Raw genomic sequence first — 19,161 nt, forward strand, 5'->3', positions numbered from 1 at the left:
TTGGCTACCTGGTAGTGTGGTATGTGCTCTGGATTGTCGGTGATCTCGAAGGTCCAGTGTTCAAACCCTGCCCTCTAACATCCCCCATCTTCTTGCGGGAGGTTAGGGCTACGATGTAATTATCTTCAGAATGTAAAGAAACATCCTTAACATGTAAAATATGTTTACAATCAATGCGCTTGTTTTTTATTGTGTCTCAAATGTGGTGTCTGTTCATAGAACGTATAAATTGTCATTAAGGTCGTGTCCTAAGTTCTTTTATTCTCCTAAGAGGAAGGCAAAGAATCGAACGTTTTGTTTGTAATCTGTATACAGCACCTCTGAAAAGATCTAACTACATTATCACTGAAACACATTTTAGTTTTCCACGTCTAGAAGGCTTACTCGGTTCCCCCTCATTCCATCCAAGATAACCTTGATATTCCTACTACGTACCACCACTAAATCTTCTTAAAATTCCCACTGCAGCATTTTGAAGAAATTCTTAAACATTTTGTTATTTGTCATGCAAAATCAAGTTTTATAGTGCAAAATCGGTTTTTTATTTTCCTTTTAATATTAGAACCAGTGACACATCGAACTAAATACTAAAAAGGTCTCGTGTATATAAATTTGTAATTTTTTTCTTTTTTTTTTTAGCAATATTTTAACTCAAGAGGCTATATTCTAGACCAAAAAAGTAACAACAAACAAAAAATGAAAAATACCTGTACATAAAAAACAACTTTGAATGTAGTGTTATTAAGGTAAACATGTTCATTTTCAAATTTCATTAGGACATATGGATATAAAAATATTAAAAATCACAAATAATTTTTTTTTTCCATATGTAAGGTGCAATGATAAAACTCATTATAATGTTATAAATTTACAAACACTGAATATTATATTTTGTTTTTTTTTACTTTCGTCTATTTCTACATTATGTGTCACACTTAGAATATAATATATACTCTTTTTCTAAACCTTCTTCTCTGAACTAAGACTTTTGTATTCTAATGTATTCTAGAAGCTCTTCAATATTCTCTCCTTCCTGTTCTATCGGGGCTGTCTCACTGCTTTTACTTTTTTGACATGGCTGTGATTTAGTGGAGCGGCTAGATTTGGACAGGCTTTTCCTGGGACTAATTTGTCCGTCATGGTAGTGTTCATTGATTCTCATGACACATCCATCTTGTAACAGTTTGATTGCGATGGCTGCAATGTTGCGAGCATCGTCTAAGCCACAGTGAGGTCTGCCCTCAAACTTCATGCCAAGCTCATCCAGCATCTGATGTAGATTCACGCGGCCGCAGCTGTAGAAAGCAGTGTAAGCTTTACGCAGGTTTATCCAATGCTTAGCCCAGGGTGGAAATGGGATGCTGCTCAACTCTGTCTGGGTTTTTAGGAATCTGGACATGTCCCAGGGACTTCAAAAAGAAAAACAAAAACAAAAATGTATAAAAGAGAAGAGATACTACAGCACTATACATGTAATAATTAGAGGCTTATGTAAAGCAGGAAGATGTTCTTTCAATCAAAATGTCTGGTTTGATAAGCAGTGACCACATCCCATACAATTGTGGTCAAAGGTCAACGAATGTTTCTGTAATCATTACAAAAAAAATAAAAAAAGCAAGTTCCCCTTTCAGACCTTGTGGTCTATAATTTTTTTTTTAATTATTATATTTCTATAATTATTGGTCACTTTGTATAAATCAATATCAATTTATAGTTTGTTTTGTTTCACATGTTTCAGACATTTCTTCAGATCTAAAGATTATTACTTCCTAGTCTAAACTACTCTAAACCTCCCATTGGATGACAGGAGAAGGTGCCAGGACCATTGAGACAGAAGTCGAGAGTGCTTGGTACATGACCAGACAACCAAAAGAATAAAAGTATAATGACTTTTACACAGAAATATTTAGGTCAAAAATATAATCTATTTTATTATAGTTCTATTATTAAAAAAAATAATCATATTTACAAAATGCTGATTTCAAAAAGTTCAATGGGAAAATATCATACAAATTAAGAGTAAGCCAATGCCATGACTGCATCCATTAACTCTTTGTTTCAGTAACACTGACCCTGCCCGAGTGTACGAATAAATGCTGGCATCAAAGGAGCTTAAAATTGTGTTTTCTTTCTTTTCATTATGTTTTAGATTGCTTTGCTAAATATCCAGAATATCCATCTTTCAGAAAAAGATGTCTTTAAAGCGTAGAGGCCTAAAAGGCTGTTCCAGATGGTAGCAATATGAGCTTAAGACAATCAATTTATGTTCTTTAGATGTGTTGTGTACAAGTTTTTTTTGAAAATATGAATACAATCTCTAAATATGGCTAAATATCATTAAAATTATTTTTTTTATCTTGATAATAATATATTTCCTAGATTTAGTCTAGAGCTGGAACTGTTAACTTGTCCAAATTTGTACAGTCTTCATTATATGTAGCACAATGACATGGATCTCAAGATTTCCATTTTATGTATTTTAAATGTGTTATGTATATAAAGTTTTGTGACAATATGGAAAAAATTGTTAAAAATATTTCCTTTTTTAAATTTGGATTACTAAGTTTTTATCTACATTGTCAAGATATAGATCCTGGAGACTAGTTTACATTCGGTAAGTTTGTTATTTGTCATAAATCAATAATACAAGAATTTTTATGAAAATTCATTTGTGCTATATAACAAATACAAAATGTATCTAAGTTTAATTGAAGCAAGGTGGCGCACTCTGCAAGCACAAAACAATTAATTCCATTCAAATGTTCATAATAATTCTTGAGACGAAAACTATTTTAAATGGTTAGTTCTATTAACCTTTAAAAATGTTATGAAAATTATATTCTGTATCGGTTGTCGTTCTTATGTTTACATGCGCTTGTAACTCGTCCGTGAGAATGTGTTCAAGAAATGTGTGTCGTGTAGTCATTCAGTGTATTAAAACCATACTATACAGACATGGTTCTCGACTCTCTTATCTTTATGTTCATAACAATTTAATACACTGAATCCAAAACTGTGAAGTTGTTAGAATTTCGAAATGGATAGGATATTTCGCCCAGAGAAGTTTGACATCGAGCCCACAGCACCTCAAGCAGCAGAGCATTGGCAGCACTGGTATGAAACGTTTAAAAATTTTATATCGGTAGTATCAGTAGACAATCTTGATACTAAGAAACTACTGATAAACTATATCTCTCCTGCTGTATATCAAATGATACTTGATAAAGAGACATTTGATGAAGCTATCCAGACTCTAAATGGCATCTACATTCAACCAAAGAATGAGGTGTTTGCTAGGCACAGGTTAGCTACTTGCAAACAAGAGCAAGGTCAAACGATAGACGCCTACATGCAGAAATTAAGAATTCTATCCAAAGATTGCAACTTCAAAGCTGAACAACACCAAGAAGAGGCTATTAGAGATTCGTTTATCAATGGACTAGTGTCCAACAGCATTCGAAAACGTCTACTTGAAAAGACTGTTATGAGTTTAAAGGACGCCTTCGAGGAGGCTCGCTTACTAGAACATGCTTATCAGCACTCATTACAGTATGAATCAACACAGCCGGAAACTAATTGCGCGGCAACTACTCTCACCAATTCTTCGGCCTCACCCTTGCCAAATGTAACGATTCCTCAAAGTGCAAGCAATTCACACACACATGAAATAAATGCATTAGCTAGCAAGTGTTATTTTCGTGGCAGGGTTAAGCATCCCCGCTCTCAATGCCCTGCAAGGGAAGTGACATGCAATCAGTGCTTCAAAAATTGTCACTTTTAAAGAGTTTGCAAATCTAGATCTTCAACAGTTTCGGCTATCGCTACTGTGCAGCCTTTGAATTTAAACAAATCTACAATACCCATTTGCACCAACAACGTGCCATTGAAAGCCCTAGTAGACACTGGGAGCTGTGAAAGCTACATTTCGACGCACATCGCTAAGAAGCACAAATGGCAGACATGTTCCTCAGGCAACAGAATCTTCATGGCTTCCACCCATCTATCTCGAATCACTCAAGGACATATCTATGCTAACATACGTCTCAAAAATGAACGATACGAGGGAGTTAGACTTTCTCTACTAGACCATTTATGCTCTGACGTAATTCTTGGACTTGACTTTATAAGTTTGCACCAAAACTTGTTTATTCCTTTTGATGGTCAGAAACCATCATTATGCCTGAGTACTCTCCAGCCAGAGAAGGTAGAGGCTCCTAGCCTATTTAGTAATCTGTCACCAAACTGTACCCCAGTGGCTACAAGGTCTCGCAGATACTCAGTTCCAGATAGAAAGTTTATAGAGAAGGAAATTCAACAACTAATAAAGGATGAAATTATTGAACCATCTAAATCTCCCTGGCGTGCACAAGTCCTAGTCACAACAAATGACACATAAGAAAAGAATGGTTGTGGACTACAGCCAAACCATAAACCGGTTCACTCTACTAGACGCCTACCCTATGCCCAGAATTGACGAACTGGCAGAGAAGATTTCGCAATACTCTGTATATAGCACTTTAGACCTGAAAAGTGCATACCATCAGATTCCTATAAAAGAAGAGGAAAGGCCGTTCACAGCCTTTGAAGCATGTGGGAAACTGTTCAATTCCGTCGGATTCCGCTTGGCGTTACGAATGGAGTCGCCTGTTTTCAGCGTACGATTGACAAAATCATCGAAGACGAACGACTCACTGACACTTTTACTTATGTGGACAATGTGACCATCTGCGGTATGGACTCTGAATCACACGACCGAAACATACAGCGATTTATTGATAGTGCTCAAAAGTATGGAATCACTCTTAATGAAACAAAAAGTGAAATTAGCACTGCTAAAGTGAGACTGTTAGGATACGAGATTTCCAAAGACAAATTAAGCCGGATCCTGAGAGATTTCGCGCTCTAAGGGAATTACCCGTACCAGTGAACATGCGTGAACAGAAACGAGTAGTGGGTCTTCTGGCTTACTACTCACAGTGGATACCTAACTTCTCAACAAAAATTAGCCTGTTAACAAGAAATCAATAATTTCCTGTCTCTTAAGAAGTCAAAAGAACATTTGAAAGTTTGAAAAATGAGCTTGAAAAAGCCGCCGTATATACTATTGATCCGAATCGCCCTTTAACCGTTGAGACGGATGCTTCTGATATAGCCATTGCGGCTACCCTCAACCAAGATGGCCAGCCCATTGCTTTCTTCTCTCGCTCATTAACAAAAAGTGAAAGAAAACATTCTTCAGTTGAGAAAGAAGCATATGCCATTGGTGAGTCGATGAGGAAATGGAAACATTTCTTAGTTGGTAAAGCGTTCACACTTGTTAAGGATCAGCGATCTGTCTCTTTCATGTATCAAACAAAGGAAAAATTAAAAATTAAAAAATCCAAAGGTGGAAACTTGAACTCTCGTGTTTCCATTATGACGTCATCTATCGCCCTGGCAAGCAGAACACTGTAGCTGATACATTTACCAGAAATTATCTATCTGCCATCACTCGCAATGACCTTAAATTGCTGCACACTAGTCTTTGCCACCCGGGCGTTACTCGACTATTGCACTATGTAAGGACTAAAAATCTTCCATTTTCCTGTGATGACGTCAAAACTGTAATAGAACAATATCAAGCTCAGTGAACATGTCAAGCTTGTGCAGAACTAAAGCCCCATTTTTTTCGACAGCCGACCGGAGAACTGATTAAAGCAACTCAACCTTTTGAGAGAATTAGTATGGATTTCAAGGGACCTCTCCCTACTGTTTCCAGAAATAGATATCTACTTACCATTATAGATGAATTCTCTAGATTCCCATTTGCATTTGCATGTCCTGATATGTCTTCCTCTACGGTTGTTAAATGTCTCAATGAACTATTTGCCCTATTTGGATTTCCAGCGTACGTCCACACTGACAGGGGAACTTCGTTTATGTCTACAGAGGTGCAGCATTTCCTCCACAGAGAGGAATTGCAACCAGTAGAACGACCCCTTACAGTCCGAGAGGAAACAGACAAATAGAGAAACTTAACGGGACTTTATGGAAAACCATCACCTTGGCTCTACATTCTAAGGAATTGGACATAGCTAAATGTGAACTAGTACTAAATGATGCTCTGCAATCCATCCGGTCATTACTATGCACTGCAACTAACAGGACACCACATGAACGACTTTTTGGGTTCAACCGAAGAAGTGGTTCCGGGACATCCTTGCCAACATGGTTGACCAGTCCTGGTCCTGTCCTGCTGAAGAAGAACGTTAGATCATCTAAATATGATCCCATAACAGAGGAAGTTGATTTGGTAACATGCAACCCTCAGTACGCTGTAATCCGTACACCAAATGGCCAAACTGTCTCAATACGAATGTTAGCCCCTAGGGAGGAACAAAAAGTTATAGAAAATGAGAAGCAGAGAATCAGAGTGGAACAGAGCTTGATATTGGCTGCCCCATCCAAAGCTCACCTCCCAGGAATCAACCTACTGATTCTATCATGCCTGAAGAAACCACCAGCACCACCGAAGACATAGCCAGACCGTCCAAAACTCAAGCAGATGAAACTACACATACATACAATCTTAGAGTAAGGAGAACTAGGCCCAACTACAAAGTGTAAAAGCTCATCAGCTTACTAGAGCTCTTACTTTGACATTCAGTTTTGTCTCCAAAATGACATTTGTTTATTTTACTACTTTCATTTGGTTTTGTTGACTTGACTTTAATGTGATATTTGATCTATCATGATATATTTTAATAAGCTATTTGATTTACCATGTTATATCAACATGTTACATTATGTCATGCTATTCTACATTGTTTGTTTACTTGAATCTCTATTATTACTCTACACTTACTTATATCAACATGTTACATTATGTCATGCTATTCTACATTGTTTGTTTACTTGAATCTCTATTATTATTCTGCACTTACTTATATCAACATGTTACATTATGTCAGGCTATTCTACATTGTTTGTTTACTTGAATCTCTATTATTATTCTGCACTTACTTATATCAACATGTTACATTATGTCATGCTATTCTACATTGTTTGTTTACTTGAATCTCTATTATTACTCTACGCTTACTTATATCAACATGTTACATTATGTCATGCTATTCTACATTGTTTGTTTACTTCAATCTCTATTATTACTCTACGCTTACTTATATCAACATGTTACATTATGTCATGCTATTCTACATTGTTTGTTTACTTGAATCTCTATTATTATTCTACACTTACTTAATTCTTTCATTGTTTATAATACTAGTTAGCATTATTTGAACCGGGGTGAATGTTATGAAAATTATATTCTGTATCGGTTGTCGTTCTTATGTTTACATGTGCTTGTAACTCGTCCGTAAGAATGTGTTCATGAAATATGTGTTGTGTAGTCAGTCAGTGTATTAAAGCCAGACTAAGTGGACATGGTTTTCGACTCTCTTATCTTTATGTTCAAAACAATGTTAACAGTTTATTCTGACAATCTCAGAATGGTAAGTACATCAGAGTTTAAAGGGTTAAGAAAGCTTATCAAAAGAGACTTGTATTAATCTAATACTCAAAATGCTATACTTACCCATCAGTGAGAATAGCAAACTGAAAGTCGGTTCCCAGCCTATGTATTGCCATCCACTCTTCAAATTCTTTGAAGACCTCAGCAAAGTCTTTGGCTTTGTCTACTTGTTGCTGTAGATGATTTGAAAAACAATATCCACACTAATTGATTAATCATCATTATGATATGCAAAAAAACAACAACCCTAAACTAATTTCATGTGTACAGTTCAGCTATGCAGTTGTTTCATTCACTTTCTAGACATTTTTTTTTCATCTTACTCTTCATATTCAAAGTGAGACAAATCACACTGTTCTAACTCTGCTCCAGCACCATTGTTTATTGTGAGCACCAGCACACAGTTTAGATCAAAATATCATTGTTATAAAAAGACAAGCCAAAGTGACAGAATGAAAGAACAGGTTATGCTATTCTGGGACAGGAGAAAGATACACTCTTTCATCCGGCTGTGTAACTGTTTCGCGGCTGTCGAGATTGACCTGAGACAACACTGGTAGGTTGTGTTATGGCTGTGGAGATTGACCTGAGACAACACTGGTACGTTGTGTTATGGTTGGTGCTGTAACAGTGGGGAAGACTGAATCCTAGACTAGCAACAAGAACTTATGAACTTATCAAAATGAATGCTGGAGTTGAGCTCAAGACTAAGGCACTGTATGTGCATTTGTTAGTCCATTTATTGTGTAATAAAACATTTTTCATCATAACTGACTCCTTTCATTAAGTTGTTGCCCTTATATTTACAACAATATTATCCCTAAGATTAGCTAGTCTTAGATAGTTAAAACTAAATAATGTGGTCCTCCAGTGGCATAGCATCCATGGTGCGAAGGGGTTCAATGAACCCGGGCCCATGACCATTAGGGGTCCACAGCCTGTGGAGTAGCCACAATAGTGCAAAGGGGTTCATTGCACTTGGGTCCATGACTCTTGACTAGTTGGGGCCCACGTGAGAACTTTATGGATGACATTAAAGTCCTGAATTAAAATTTCGAAACAGCTGCTATTATTCTATTTTCTCCAAGCTCAATTTGTTTCTTTTTTTTTTCTGTATTCAAAATGTGAGGTCTGAAATTTTAATTCAACCAGTCTCATTTTACATAAGTAACAAAACTCGCACAAAAGTTGTGATTTTGTCTCTGAGCCAATGAAGTAGATACTTTGAAATACATTAAAACACTCATGTAGGACGACAGCATCCTCAGAAGTCTTCATCACATTGTTTTGTTGTCTTTGTATTGTATAAACACAATGTTAATGTCATCATTACAACAGAATAAAAAAAAAAAGTAGGTGATGAAATTTATAAAAATAATTTAAAAAATAACATTAAATATTTAGCAAGGAGACTAAACACCAGAGTAAATGACATATATACTGTTAAAGTTGAAATGTTTGTTCTGTTACAACGAATGGCAAAACCAAAATGGGGAGCAGATTTATAACAAAGATGTAGAAGATAGAAAGATGTCAAAATTAATCATGGAATATTGTCGTTCTCTGACCAATGCTTAGTATTTGGTTCATAGTTCTTAAAGAAATTTATCTCCATTATATTTATATAAAAATCTCTAACCAGGTTTTATTTAAAATTGTTATGAATATTGGAATTTGACAGGAAAACAAAGCCCCGCAGGTTCAAAACGAGATAACAGTTCTGGCAAACATACCAAGGTCCAATCCGCACAAATGTTTCTGAGAGCACTCAAGACATATTAAAAGTTGATCAAATAAGCATTATTAAAAAAAATGTTTTGTAATCTCCGATGACGGAACATCCAAAAAAATAGCAATAAGAGAATCATTTCTAGGTTTTCGTTTTTGTGAGAGCCAAAACAAATGCTCCAAGTAATGAATAATCCCCATTTATCCTTAAATAAACTGCGATGCTAACTGGTTCCGTCAGCTGTGTTCAAGACATTGCAGATTTCTATGACTTGGTATGTGTTTTTTAGCTCATAGCATCTCAAGATGGGCACGTCTTGAATCCAATACGAAGAGCACAGCTTATAGTAAACTCAAATACTTTTGCCCACATGGTGGTCATCAAGGAATGATTCAGATATTTTGATGTACTAAAACTGTTAACACAAATTGCTTTGTGTTTCTCAAAGGAAAACAAATGCCTGGAAGCTGCAGCACTTAGAGGGAAATAAGAACTGCTGATTGTCGAGTACTAAATTGTAAGCGCAGTCAGTGTTGCATTGAAAATGTTGAAAAATGAAAAGCAAGATCTGCATAAAGCAGAAAGTAATAGAATGTCTCTTGGTTAATATACCCATACATTCAGATTACTCAATTGTTCTGTCACACTATACATTTGTCTTATTGGGGAAGGGGGACCCACCAAGATATTCTTGAACCCAGGCCTATGGATACCTTGCTACGCACTGTGTTCCTCTAATGCTACAATTTTATTTTTTATGTCTACTTAGTTGCACTAGCATCAACTTAATAGCATAAATACAATATCATGTTAGTTAATATAGTGACAAAGAACTAACCTGTGTAATTCCAGTAAGTTTTGTACAAAAGTCTGTTAACTTTGGATTTTTTTTAGGCTTGCAGAATTTTTGAAATGTGTTGCTCTAAAAACAAGCCAAAAGAAAAATAAATAAACAGAAAGAATACAATGATTTAACAAAACTTATAAGGGAGACAACATCCAAACATTTAAAAATCATTTTTTAAACAAATTAGAACCCACAAAATTTTATTGCTGATAGTAAACCTGTGATTGCATCTAAAAACTCAAAATAATAAGGCATTGTATTAAAAAACTAAGTTGAAATAATAATAAAAACACTGGTTCTGCAAAGATGAATCAGAAAAGGGAGTGGTGTTAGTCGCCATCACATATTAAATAAAAGGACAGATAAGTTAACTTAAGGCTATTTAGTGTTAATTGTTTGTCTATTTTTTTTTTTGTTTGTTTTGTAGCTGATGAAGGCCTTGCGGCCCAACCTCCTTTGTTTTACTTGGTCTAGCAGGGTTACATATATGCATCTTTATCACATTTTCTATACAGTTGTTCTGGCAAATATGTAGGTCACAGCTGGCGCTATGTAGCCATGGGAAATACTGCATTCCTAATTAATCTTCGGACTTGAAGACAAGCCTTATTATACAGTCGTTCAGCCCTGCAGCAGTAAATCTTTGTTTTTGGTTCTTGGCGAATAAAAAAATAAACATCCAAATGAAATGCCAAGAGTCACACTTAATGCATATGACGCAGAACTATTCAAACATGCATTGGGCAGAAAAGCTGATAACTAAATACGATTATAGATCACATAATAAATGACTAGGGTTACATAATGATAGGCTAAAGACTTAACGTTTTTGAAGGATGTCAGTAATTAGCAATAGCACACTTACTATAGACTTAGTCCTAGTATCCACCAGCACAGCTGGGAATTCAATAATCTCATGTACAAAGTTCTCATTGTTTTCGCTGCAAGTTGCCTCATAGTCGATCACCACCAGAAAGTCAAACTTCATTATCTCATCTTCAGATAGCATTCTATTACACTGAGCAAATTTTTGACGTTTGTAGTGGTTTTTTAAACGTTTTTTCAAGACATCTTTGACACCACTTTGAAAAACAAAAAAAAAACATCACTTTTCAATGGAATTAATAAAACATTGGAACATGTTTAAAAAATATTTAAAAAAAAAAACAGCTTTTATTCTTTTGTGCCTCTGAAGAATAATTAGATTTAAAATATGTAACAGTTCCTGCTAATGACATATTTGCAAATGCTAAGTGGAATAATATCATTTTACTGAGAAGTATTTGGGGAAACAAAAAGAGAACATACAATTTTTTTTTTAATGCCCAGACTGGTTTGATAAGGACCACACATTCTAGCTACATGTAGTAATATTACATGATATTTCTAAAAACTTCACATGATGTTGACTGTCTCTGTCCACAAAAACATTTTGTCCATATTTTATTTCTACTGATAACCTTATGTTCTGGCCAAACAGTAGTTTTAAAAATCTTTCTGCAGGTTTACATTATGAATGACAATAATTGTTAATTCTTCTTGCATTAAAAAAAAAAAGTCCTTTAATTGAATATATTTAGCAAAGCAAAAGTTGTTGGTACCATGTATTAAGCCTGAATTCTGCTAATTTTGTCTGAAGTTGTTCTTTTGTCATTCTATTGATGGCCCCATTGATCCGTGACAGTTTTGTCATCACATCATCCGTTTGAGTGGCACTGCTGTCATCTAGACGAGGTTTAGGCTTGTATATTTTGCAATCTGTAACTGTTGTGTCACTTTCATTACTTGTGGCCTGTGAGGTTATGATTCAAATCAAAAGGTGAAACAAAAACTCAATTAAAATTAAGAGGTCACAATCAATGCTAAGTACTGCTTCTAAATCTAAATCATTCTTATATGACATCCTATTGAAAGCCTGTAATGCTAGCAACATGGGACCTTGCAACTAACATCTGCAAGGGAGAGACACAATATATGCTCACATCAAAGTGATTAAGAAGAGTACTGGCTTGTAGAGGGAGAACATACTATATTGAGGGAGGAAATGGAAAATGAAACAACTCTCACTAATAACATCTGCATCTCTTGTGAGCAGTGCTTTTTAAATTGGTCTATTCTGTCCCATTGGGTCCTGCAAAGGGCACATTGGCTGTACCCACATAAAGTGTTCCTCAAACCTTCATATGTTCAAATTTGTATTCATCATACAAGTATGGTTATAAACTACAAAGCATGTTTATGGCAAACTTAACTGTTTTTGACATTTAGGAATTTTAAACTTATAATAAAGAGAGTTATGTAACAAAATAAAATGTTGTAATAAAGCGAAGAATGGTAAATATAACATTGGCAAAGAAACAATTTAATTAAATCAATAGTTAAATTTTTTAAACTGTCATGAAACTATTCAACAAGTACAAGAAAGAAACAATGAACAAGACCTGTGTAGAAGAAGAAATGGCTGATGCTTCACAACTATTTTGTTTGCTGTCATCTTTCTGTTCTGTGAAATTTTTATTGTTATTTAGTTCTCTCTGTTCAGTTTTCGAGCCCATCTTTAACAAAACAGAAATATGAAATAGAGTAATATCAAAAATCAAATAATTTTTTTTTTTGGGTCAAATCTACAGACATAAACTTTAAAGGCATAGGGTCTTTTTTATAAAGTATTTCAAATGGCCAGCTACTCAATAGTCAGTCATTCAAACTGCAGGGCTATATACTGAACATGGAAGAAGAACAGATTAAGAGGGTCCTGGTAACAGAAGACACCATCATACCCCCACAGTCTGAAGCCTTTATATGGGGAACAATAGAAGGTAACAATTCGGATTATGAACATTGACACACAAGCTTGCAACCTACAAAAGAATAATGTTATCGCCACCTCTTGTCCAGTAGAGCTTATTGCAATGTGTGGTGTGGTGGCCCCTGTAGCTAGCGCATCATTAGTTGATCTAATGCTTGGAGATGTGGGTGAGAATATGTCAGAGGAAGAGTACGATAAAGCTAAACAACTGTTGCTAGAGTTTAAAGTCATCATGCCAGACAGTGAAAATGAACATGGCTGGACTAATATGGCAACCTATAGGATAGATACCTGTAGGTAACACTAGTCCAATCTGGCAAGCACTACGGCGACTACCATTAGCAAAGCAACAAGAGGCTGCTCACATGTTGGAACAAATGAAGGAAAAAGGAATTGTAGAGCCGTCTAACAGACCATGGTGCTCACCTGTTGTTCTAGTTCAGAAAAAAGATGGCTCTCTGCGTTTTTGCATTGACTACAGGGCTTTAAATAACGTCACACAAAAAAACAGCTATCCACTGTCGCGTATTGATGACACATTAGACACTCTTTCTGGGGCTTATATATTTTCAACCCTTGATTTCAAAATCAGCTACGGCTACAACTCTAGCAACAGTTGTTTAGCTTTATCATACTCTTCCTCCCACCTGGTGTCCACAGTTCTGAGGTCCTCCATAAAGGTGTGGCGCCAAGTAATACAAGGATGTCCCTGTTTGCGCTTTCCTTGTATTGGCCTTGGAGTATTGGATGCCAACCAACAACAGCAAGCATGTAACAGGACTCCAAAGGAGACTAGAAACTGACCTGAGTGAGTGTGTTGATGTGTGAATTAACTGGAGTTATGATCGCCGATTTTTCGACGGAGGATTGTTTTTTTCTTGAGTCGCTTTTGTGAATAGGGATTTGTACATTTTATTAGAAGAACTGTGAAATTATTTCTTATTACTTGGAGTATTGACTGTTCATAGTTGGATTGTGCTTCTGCAATCAAAAGGATATCGATGACCTGACAATCAGTGAGTTAACTTTCTTTAGTCTACTCCAAAGTTGTAACATTATGTTCCAGGAGCTCAAAATTGGAACCAGTGAAAGCTGCCCATGTGGAGTGTCATCAGAGAATGCTGACCATGTCCTTCAAAACTGCATTCTTTACCAAGAGGCCCAAACAAGACACTGGCCCCAAAATACGCCTAACGAAAGAAAACTGTTTGGAGAGCTCCCTGATTTGGAAACCACTGCGCAGTTCATCTCATATTGGTCTAGTAATCTAAATGCTCCAACATAATAATGAGAACATAGAAGAAAAAGAATTTGCACATATATATGCAAATTACCACCCAAGTAGTCAATGGTCACATGCCCAGCTAGCACTGCCCCGCACCTCAACACACTGTGTTTTTCAGCAACAATTTCAACAGAGCCTGTATCTGCAAACAAACAGACGTTACCGTTAGTGGCGTTAGGCCTATATTAGACAAACAATGGCTCTGCATCTATCTAATTGTGTATTAAACATAAATTAGAAGCAGCACAAGGGACCAAGTTTCTTTTTTTTTAATGAGAGAAACTTGAAAGTAACTTGGGTCTAGTCTAGTCTAGAAAATTCTATCTACACTTCAAGTATTTTGAGTACCGGTATCATCTAATCTAGATCTAGAGAGTAGATTAGTAGACTAGTCTGAGTCTCTACTCTAGACTGAGATGATACTACACCGTACACTATCTAGAGTGAGTACAGATTATAGATTGTATAGAGCATAGGCCACATAGGCGTCATAGGGCTAGGCGGCCACGGGATAGGCGTCGCCGTCTAGACCCGGGGTCGGCAACCTGCGGCTCGCGAGCCACATGCGGCTCTTTGGGTGTGAAGCTGCGGCTCTTTAATTCCATACACAAATATTATTTATTGTATCGAAACATTTTTAAAAATAGTTCTGAATCTTTTTTTAACGAAGATTAGGCACCGATTCTTTCTCTCAGCCACTTGCAGTCGTTTTTCACCACACCCCTCCCCCATTACATGCATCGTCACTGTTGTCAGTCCGCCTGAAGCTCTCGAATGACGTCGTCGTCGGATGTTTCTATGTAGGTTTTAATTCGCTTTGACGCAAGACGACTTGGCATCTTAAACACTTGCTTTAACTGTGACGTATAGTTTGTGGTTGTAGTACCATGTAGTTTGTTTGTAAACGAGTTACAAACGAATTATCTTCTCAAAGTTAGAGGCAATTTACAAGTAAAGCTGTGCGGCACCACTAGATTTGGCACAAAATGGAAAACCATTTACGATGACGAGTATGTCAAAAACTGCTTCATACGTGCATCTAAAGGATTTAATTCGCTTTGACGCAAGACGAATTGGCATCTTAAACACTGTTTCATGTTTAAAAAAAACGAAACGGAAATATTGAAAAAAATCAAAGATTTGCCACTATCCGCTAAAACAGTACAAGACAGTATAGCTAAAATGTCTTCAAATGTAACATATTAACAGGTGGAAGATATTCATTTTTTTTCTTCCTTATCACTTGCTATAGATTAGTCTTGCGACTTAAAGACACGGCACAAGTTGACCATTTTGTCAGATATATGTCTTTCAAAAGTCTAAAAGAAGAACTTCTAGGATTGCTACCGCTTACGTGACAAACTAGAGTGGACGATAGGGAGAATGCCGTGCAAAAATACATTGAAGACAATAATATAGATTCAAATAAAATCATTTTAAAAGCAACTGACAGAATATGACAGGAAAAAATAAAAGAGCAACAACGATTTGTCGGAGCGAAATAAACCAAGAAATTCTTACGTTTCACTGAATAATGCACCAAGAAATGCTTTGTGCCCAAAACGATTCCAACCTAAATAGATGAGGTCATGAATTTGGTAATCAAGACTGTTAACAGCATCTTGTCAAAAGCCATCTACCACTTCAACGAAATGGAGACTCAGTATTCCGACCTCCTTCTTCCCAAAAAAGTGCTATGACTTTCCAAAGGTAAGGTGATGAAACGTTTAGCTTTGTGCTTGAATGAAATAAATACATTTCTAAATGACAAAGACATTTATCACACCGAACTAGAGAACGACAAATAGTTGCAAAAGTTTTTCTTTATAATTGATATAACAGCGAAATTCAATGAGCTGAATCTAAAACTGCAAGTAAAGGAAAACCCATCCTATGTTTTAGTGGAAGAATTGGTTTGTTTTGAAGACAAATTTATTCCTTTTGCAGAAGATATTCAGAGCGGTCAATTACTTCATTTTGAATGTCTGTCTAAAGCAGTATCGCGATAAAATCAGTGAAAATTTTAAGATAAGATAATTTTATTGATCCAATCAAATGGAAATTCAGTTTGACTACAATTGACAACATCAGCGTAACTACTGTACAATAACAGTATAGATGACAAATTCGAACAACATTCACACACGAAACCAGCGCTTTATGATATGACTTCTATGTACTTCTTGATGACGACAGCTGATCTTGTAACACCCTGACCGAAAGTGGGATAAAGGAATTTTTAGATCTTTCTGTTTTAGTCCTAATGGAAAGGAGACGACCACTTCGTTCACATCTTATGACACGAATTACTTCATCACAGTTGTAAAAAAATCAAAGAAGAATTTCTTGACAGATTTGAGCAGTTCGAAACCAACAAAACTATTCGAGCATTCCTAGTACACCATCTCAACAGTTGGAGGTCCAGAAATGTAAGTGTGTAACGCAACAAAGTGGACAACTGTAAGGAATGCCGCGAGTTGATTCGGCGCATGGAATAAACTTCCAGATTGCTACAGTTAGGTGAAGAAGCTTGCATTTGGAGTGCTGACTATGTATCGATTGACATAGTCGTGCAAGCAAGCGTTCTCTTGCATGAATATAATTAAAAGTAATGTAAGAAGCCAATTAAAAATTGAGCATTTGGAGTCGTGTTTGAAACAAAAAAAAAACAATAAGTTACCGTATGAGCCAAATGTATCCGAAATTTCTAAAACCATGCAAAGCTAACTCACCCATTGAATTAGTTTGCTTAATTGTTTGTTATTGAAGTACAAGTTAATGTTGTAAATAAACGTTTAACTTCTTTAGTTGTTAACCGAAATAAAAAATAATTATCTAATAATGCCATATTATGTTATATATTTTAAAAAAATCATTCTATTTATAGTTGGCAAAAAAAAAACAACAACAACGTTGCGGCTCTTTCAAAACTTCGAAATTTTGTAAATTGTAATTTTTGGCTCTTTCAACTCAAAAGGTTGCCGACCCCTGGTCTAGACAGTGTCAGTCACTATTACTATTAGTATCATATTTAATATCATATCATATTAGTCATTAGATTAGATAATAGATACTGATACAGTTAATACAGTAACTTAGTAACACTAGTATTATTAGTAACAGACTTTTTTTAACAGTACTTCACTACTTCAAAGTTCAAGTACTTGTGACCGGTGACTGACCCTCTTCTCTTGTCTATCTTGACTTCAAAGTTCAGTCTCAGACTGAGTATTGTCTATTGACTTAGAATTTAGATTATATATTAATATTATAAATAATATTAGATCTATATAATTATATATACAAAACTAGATCTACTATTCTACTTAATCTAGAGCTAGAATCCAGAAATAATGGAATGAGATCTAGATTCTTTTTACCACGCTCAAAGTTACAAACCTTATAGTAATGTTATAGTCATAGCCATAGGCGGCATAGGATAGATCATAGATGTTTAGAGTTAAGATATTTGATTATTTCAGCGTTTGATTTGTAATCAAAACACAGATATTAACTCTTCAGCTACAAAGATCAATTTAATTTTACGTGTTACAGACCTATATATATTTATATAGGTGTGTGAAAATGTTTTTCCTTTGTTTACTGCAATGGCCAGGGGCGGATTTATTTATAGGGAGGGCAGGCGGGGCTACTGCCCAGTGGATCCACAAGAAAGCTCCCCCTCCTCCAAAAAAATTAAGGCTATTCGCATTTTTTTTACGTACAATACTTTAAATCTTACGGTTAGCAACACTATATAATCATATTTAAGAAAATTACTGTTTTGTCGTAGGCCAAATTTACAGCAGCTATGCAATAATAAACATTGTCATTGGCCCTCAAAGCACAGCATTTTTAATGAAACTTCCATAAAACCATATCAACATACCTTACAGAAACGATTGAGAAACACAGTTTCTCAAACAAGTGTGCTGCTTTCGTAGGAAACATGCAGTGCATTGCTATTGTGGACTTAAGAGGTATCAACAGGAAAAAACAGGGAGTGAATGTTTTTCACAGCTTGTATCTATATTGTCATGCATGCAGTACCTAAAGACAAAAAGGCTCAAATGTTCGACCAGAACTGCAATTAGAAATAAGGACAGAAAGATAACACTTAAAATTTCGACAAACTTTTCCATGAACATATATATTGATGTGTATCAATACAAAGTTGTTATAATAAACGTACAGCTCCTCAAAATTTGTGAATTTCTTCTGTGTTTCTGGGCACATCGTTGAGAGATTTTTTCACTGATAAATGCACTAGACAAGAGAGAGAAATCAACTATTGACTTAGTGAGAGCAATTCTTGACACAATTTTTTAAATACAGTTCTTGTTCCGCGCGTGCGTTAAATTAGCTCAAATGATAAAATTGCTATCAAGTCATTTCGTTTTAGAAATATAAAATGTAATAAATTTGCACTACAGCCTAGCCTATGATTTACTATATGTTAAATTAAATTAATATAAATCTAGTTATAAAAGTTTACTTTGTCCTTTTGGTCCTCACTTTTGTTCTTCTTTGATTGTCTCTAGTGGCCAGCTGCTTTTTGAAGGTAGAAAATAGAGTATTCTTATCTACACAGTAGACACGCTTAAAATCATTATTAACCCCTTTCTCTTGCTCTCTCTCTCCCTCTCAGAAAAAAAAAGAACTAGACTCGAATATAGGTCTATCTATTTAATTCTATATATACTCGTTTTTTTTTTAGACCGTGTCTAAAAGTAATCGAAACTAAAAACAGGCCTACGTACAATATGACTTATTAGGCAAATTTAAAATAAGTTGAATTAGAGAGAAAGGAATAAAATATATGCTTTAAAACTACGGAAATCCTAATTTCTTGTGTGATTTCTAATTATGCTTTATAGAATACGACCTTTTAGGGAAAATAATAATAGAAATCACGCATTTTTTCGCGATGTTCTGGCTGCAAATGTATCAAAACCATGCCATGTTACGCCGTCCTCTT

The 19,161-nt window shown here is 35.6% G+C and overlaps 1 protein-coding gene across 3 annotated transcripts; it reads right to left on the reverse strand.

Annotated features, from left to right (window-relative positions):
- Positions 1 to 733: 733 nt before the first annotated feature.
- LOC106079888 (3'-5' exoribonuclease 1-like) lies at positions 734 to 17,719 on the reverse strand. Of its 3 annotated transcripts, none has more exons than XM_056010168.1 (7): positions 17,583 to 17,719; positions 12,531 to 12,644; positions 11,691 to 11,881; positions 10,955 to 11,171; positions 10,081 to 10,164; positions 7,577 to 7,686; positions 734 to 1,409 (listed from the first exon to the last, which is right to left on the reverse strand). In XM_056010168.1, exons 2-7 carry the CDS (start codon positions 12,642 to 12,644, stop codon positions 980 to 982), a joined length of 1,146 nt encoding a protein of 381 aa, XP_055866143.1. In that variant the 5' UTR covers positions 17,583 to 17,719; the 3' UTR covers positions 734 to 979. The 3 variants fall into 3 exon arrangements, with proteins under 3 accessions (XP_055866143.1, XP_055866149.1, XP_055866136.1); XM_056010174.1 differs by lacking the exon at positions 17,583 to 17,719 and adding an exon at positions 14,236 to 14,325; XM_056010161.1 differs by lacking the exon at positions 17,583 to 17,719 and adding an exon at positions 14,233 to 14,325.
- Positions 17,720 to 19,161: the final 1,442 nt, after the last annotated feature.

The sequence above is a fragment of the Biomphalaria glabrata genome, chromosome 1, assembly GCF_947242115.1.
Source record: "Biomphalaria glabrata chromosome 1, xgBioGlab47.1, whole genome shotgun sequence".
Lineage (NCBI taxonomy): Eukaryota > Metazoa > Mollusca > Gastropoda > Planorbidae > Biomphalaria > Biomphalaria glabrata.

Bases quoted from the DNA above. Each gene is read 5' to 3' on its own strand.
- LOC106079888 (XM_056010168.1), bottom strand. From the start codon at position 12,644: ATGGGCTCGAAAACTGAACAGAGAGAACTAAATAACAATAAAAATTTC. The intron at 11,882-12,530 runs GTCTTGTTCATT...ATAACCTCACAG, and splicing joins CCATTTCTTCTTCTACACAG to GCCACAAGTAATGAAAGTGA. The intron at 1,410-7,576 runs GTAAGTATAGCA...TTCTTTTTGAAG, and splicing joins TTTGCTATTCTCACTGATGG to TCCCTGGGACATGTCCAGAT.